General features: G+C 42.5%; 1 protein-coding gene across 2 annotated transcripts in view; it reads left to right on the plus strand.

The window, feature by feature from the left end:
- Positions 1-4,302: 4,302 nt before the first annotated feature.
- The window catches only part of ZFPM2 (zinc finger protein, FOG family member 2), a 445,662-nt gene continuing 444,982 nt past the window's right edge, over positions 4,303-4,982 (plus strand). For both annotated transcript variants that reach the window (XM_054590382.1, XM_054590383.1), the window contains exon 1: positions 4,303-4,830. In XM_054590382.1, the coding sequence (XP_054446357.1) occupies positions 4,791-4,830 (40 nt within the window). In that variant the 5' untranslated portion in view covers positions 4,303-4,790. The remainder of the gene's footprint in view (positions 4,831-4,982) is intronic.

The raw sequence follows: 4,982 nt of genomic DNA on the forward strand, positions 1-4,982 counted from the left end.
GTCATTGAGCCAGTCACTATGGCCACACATCTGGAATATTCTGATTGGCCAGGAATTGGGGGACTGAGAAAGGCTGGGCTTATGTCACCTGACCAAAAATACTGGGTGAGGATGAGTTGTTCTTCAAAAGATGATACAGAGGAAGAGAGAATGGAACCAGGCAGGCAAAATCAACACATCTGCTAAAATTTGGGGTGTTACTCCTTTAATATTCCTTTCATACTCGGAGGTGTGTTATGTGTTATACAGACTCAGCAACAAAGAACTTTTGGAGGGGAGATGAATTCATCCAACGGCTCTCTTCTATCAGAAGTAATTGGGACATAAAGGATGATTGCAAAGAGTAAAAACTTAAGTCATCCACATTTTGATTATCAGTGGGTCATAAAAATTTGCACATAAAGAGAACAGTCATTCTTAACCCATATTGGTTCACAGAATTTTTGTCATAGATTTTTTAAAAATCTCATGAATTTAATAGACCTGCTCCTTAGCAAATTTTCGTACACACTTATTTCTTTCAAGGGATTCATAGTCTACATGAAGTTCAAGTTAAACCTCCAACCTAGACCGACTGAATGTTTTCAAAGCCCTTGGCTCCCTTGCAAGTAAATACTCCTTTTCATAGTTATAATGTAGGAATGCCATTTAGATGAATTTGTTGATTTTTAGTTTTAAACTGCTGAAATTATAAAGACACACAAATACTACACATTATTTTCATAGTGCATGCCTGTTCAATTCAGTGTCACAATCTTAAATCAAGGCAGATAAACTGTATTCAATTTCTGGGGAGGATACAAGGGCAAAAAATTAAGTCTTTCTGAAGCTTTTGAATATTGTTTACTCCCATAATAAAGAAGGCAGCGTGCTGCCTAATAAGATGAGGCCTGGGAGGTTGCTTTATCAATTTGTTGATCCCTTGGAGGAAAAAACACACATATTAAAAACAAATCCAAGAGTAAGACATACATGAATGCAATCCATTTGCACTGAGAGCACATTTCTATACTGTGCCAAATAAAGAATTTTTGTATAGAAATTTATTCCTTCTACCTCGCATTCCCCAAATAGTATGTTTAAGAATTAAATATATCTATGTCTGAGGGAAGCACTTTAGGGTTTCTCTGCCTTTTTTGATAAACAATATTATAAAAAACCACAAATTTGTGAAAATGTTAAAATGCTAAATTTGTAGGTTTGCCAGATAAACTACAGGATACCCAGTTAAATTGGAATTTCAGGTTAGCAACAATAATTTTTTAGGATAAGTATGTACCAAATAGTGCATGAAACATACTTATCCTAAAACATCATTCTTGTTTATTTGAAATTCAAATTTAACTGGGCATCTTGTATTTTAATTTTCTATACCTGGCAACCCTTTAAACTTGCAAACGATATTGTTTTGTTCACTTGTAAATAAACATTGATTTACATACTAGAGTAGTTTTGGTACATGCATCTAATTTTATTGTGATGAATGTTTTCTAACTAAGAATATACAATATATTCTCATTGAGCTGGTAATAGAATCCTTCAAGCTTTTTTGTCTATAAACAATTTCCACTCATATCCCTTTTAAGTCCCAAAGAACTTTATGAAGAAAGCTAGACTGAGGTAGATGTTTCTTTATTTCCAAATGGTTTCAGGTCAATTCTTTTAGCATTTGAAGAAATATTATTAAAAGTTACATATTTTATGCTTCTAAAGTAACATATATATGATTTTAAATTATTTGTTTTTGAAAGCAGAAACTTTTCAAAACTAACCATTATGTAGAGACGAAATCAGTGAGTCTAGAAAATGAATAACTCATTTTTAAGTAAATGAGAAATTATTTTGTGCTGTTACACATTTTCACATTTATAGTTAAATAGTAATTTGTGATACACAGGGTATTAGTTGTGAATTGTGGTTTTCAATATCACAGACACATTTGTTGCTGTGGTTTTGCAATATCATTCCCTAATGCTTTTCTCAATTGTGGTTTTCATAATCATTGTTTGATAGTCATGTATCTGTGGTTTGGGGCTGCTAGAACCATTTGGACAGAGATAATTGCTTATAGGTATTGCTGTCTTTTTATTTTATAATCTTAGTGAGGTAAACTAGAAAAAAAGAAAAATTTAACCTTAAATATCATTAACATTCTCATTAAAAATGATGAGAAAACACAAAATGTAATAGTATCCCTTAGTTTAATTCATTCATATTAGCTATAATTAACATATTTTATAAATTTAGATAAACTATATTTCTGATAATGGAGTCTGGTTATTTTATCAATCTTGCCTTGAATTCCCTGACTTTTGCTTCTTTCAGCTTTTAAAGTGAATATTTAGCTGAGATTTATTTGTTTCTCTTTTGCTTTGCATATTTAACCATTTCAAATGCCAAAAGAAACACTAACTGTTATGATATTTTAATTCCAATGGGCATTCCTTTTGGGTGATATAAAAAGTCAGCCAGTTCTGTAAAAAGATCTTTAAAAGCCATAATATATAATACATCTAATTCTAAGCACACCAGTTTAATTGTAATGAATTGAAAATTAATAAGGCAAAAATCTGCAGTTTTCTGTCTGCTTATTCATTCCACAACACAAACACAAATAACCCTGCTTTTCCTGGTACTTACGGCTTTAATTTGTTGGTTCTTCAGGGGAGGGACTTTGTCAATTTAGTGCATTTTCCACTGCAAAGGACCATGTATTCTTATAGCCTCATATGGTAATAGTACTAATGGTAATGTAATAAAATTCACAATTCGTCTTCAGCTCTGTATTAAGATTCTCTCAGCCATCCCTTTCATAGAAGCAACTCTTTATACCTTCCAGAAGATGTCCTGATGGGGTTATAAATGATACTGATTACAGTGCCTCTTGCACACCGAGCAGCCTGCATTATGCTCACTCAGCCAAGGCTCTCTCCTGACCCTCAGACCCTTCCAGAGTTTGGTGGGGCTCACTCCAATACTAGTCAGCCAAGAGAAGGGAAGCACAGTTTCGGATCAGAATGGATGATCTCACAACCTGGGGGAAAAGTCAGCAGTGTCTGGGGGGATATATATTAACTGCAGTGGAGTTTATTAGTAAATACTGATTACATAAAGCAGCCAGTTAAACTGCCACTTGGATAGAAGCTACTTCCAGCTCACCCAGGAGAATATATTTAATACTCAGTGTATATGAAACTATGAGAAACTAAGCTAACCTCATGCAGCTTAACTTGGCCAAAATAATAACTATGCAAATCACTTCAAAATTTGTTCTTCTTTTGACTTGAAGTTGCCAACATACTACACACACAATAACTGAATAAGAATGAAACAAAACTTTAAAAGCCAAAGAACCATGAAATAGTTATTGGGTCTTACCTGGTTGGGAAATTATGGCAAGATCAAATCTTTTATTAGTCGCCGGCTGCTTCCCTGTGGCAGAAGAGCTAAAAGAATTAAAGGTCATGGGGCCGGGAAGGGACATGGGAACTTCCACAGACTTCCTCTGAAAGTTAGTGTCTGATTAGAGAGGGTTCATTTCCCACCTAGGGCTAATCACCTCGCTAATGGCCCTCCTTTTTGATGTGAGAAAAATGTCTGCCTGTCTCCAAATTTGGAATTTTTACAATCTGACATGAAACCTAGAGGTGAGGCACAGCACTTTAAGGACGCCGCTCGGCAGCATCCCATCTGCGCGGGCCAAGTGGGGGGATGGTCCGCGTCCACGGCGGTCTCCAGGGAACCTTGAGAGCAATGAAATAGTCTCCTGAGAGCCTGGGCAGATGAGAGGAGTTAACTGGCCCCAAGACACACAGTTGGCATTTGTGATCAGCTGGCTCTCGCTGAGGATTTTGCCAGTGGCCTAACCTTCCTGCCAAGAAGCTGGAAGGGTGGGGGTGGAGGCTAGGGGAGGGGGCGGCATAACTGGAACCACAAAGTTTATGGAGACTGAGATTTCTTTGTGCCCCGCCGGATAGGCGAGGCGTGAGAGACGAGAGTTGGGGTCCATCAGAGGGGGCTGTTGGAAGAAGTTGCCAGGAGGGGTGCTCTGGCGGATGACTAGAGCTGACGCGGTGTCAACTGCAGAAGGTGGCCTCCTTCCAAGCCCTCCCCACGCCTCTCACACTCCAACCCCCCACCGTGCTCCCCTGCACCCCACCCGACCTAGGCCGGGGCCCTGGTGTGCGTCCGGACTGGCTTCAGATGCAGCCAATCCTCCTTTCGCTGATGGACTAGTCTCCCCTCCCCACAACCCCGGCGCGCCCCTCCCTCGCGCGCCTCGCCACCTCCCGCGGCAGAGCGCGAGCTGCGCGGCCCGGAGCGGCGGCGGCACGTTCGGGAATCTGCCCCGCACGCCGGGGCGAGGGGACAGACAGCGCGCTCCTTCTCCCGCGCCTTCCGCCCCTCTCCCTTCGGCTCGCTCTCCTTTCCCCCACTCCTCCTGTTCCTTCTTTCCGGGTCCCCCCCTTTCCCTTTCTCTCTCCCTGTCCATTCGTTTGTAAATTCCCGTCCCCCCACCCCCATCGCTCCCCCACTCTCCCCTCCCCTCCCCACTGTCACACTCACTCTGCCCCCATCTGTCTTCTCATTTGCCTGCTCATCTCCAAACGTGGATCCGCGGCTCCCGGAGGAGCCCAGCTCCCGGATCCCGCGCGCCCGGAGCACCTGGAGTCCGGCCGGCGGCGGCCCGAGCCTGGCCAGCAGCGGCGGCCGGAGAGGCGGGAGCTGAGAGAGCGGCAGCCGGGACCGCGGGGACCGCGGGAGCCCCAGTAGCAGCTGCCGCCGCCGAGATGTCCCGGCGAAAGCAGAGCAAACCCCGGCAGATCAAACGTAAGTTTGCACGCGGGGCTGGGAGTTGGTGGGATTATTTCTGGGGAGGGGGGCGCGCGGAGCGGGAAAGGGAGACTCGGGGCAATCCGCTCCTGGTGCCCCGGATTTGTCAAACTTTGTCTGAGCATCTGGAGGGAAACAAGTCAGCCACA

The sequence above is a fragment of the Pteronotus mesoamericanus genome, unplaced genomic scaffold, assembly GCF_021234165.1.
Source record: "Pteronotus mesoamericanus isolate MK-2021 breed Mesoamerican mustached bat unplaced genomic scaffold, CSHL_Meso_final scaffold_174, whole genome shotgun sequence".
NCBI classification, from domain to species: domain Eukaryota; kingdom Metazoa; phylum Chordata; class Mammalia; order Chiroptera; family Mormoopidae; genus Pteronotus; species Pteronotus mesoamericanus.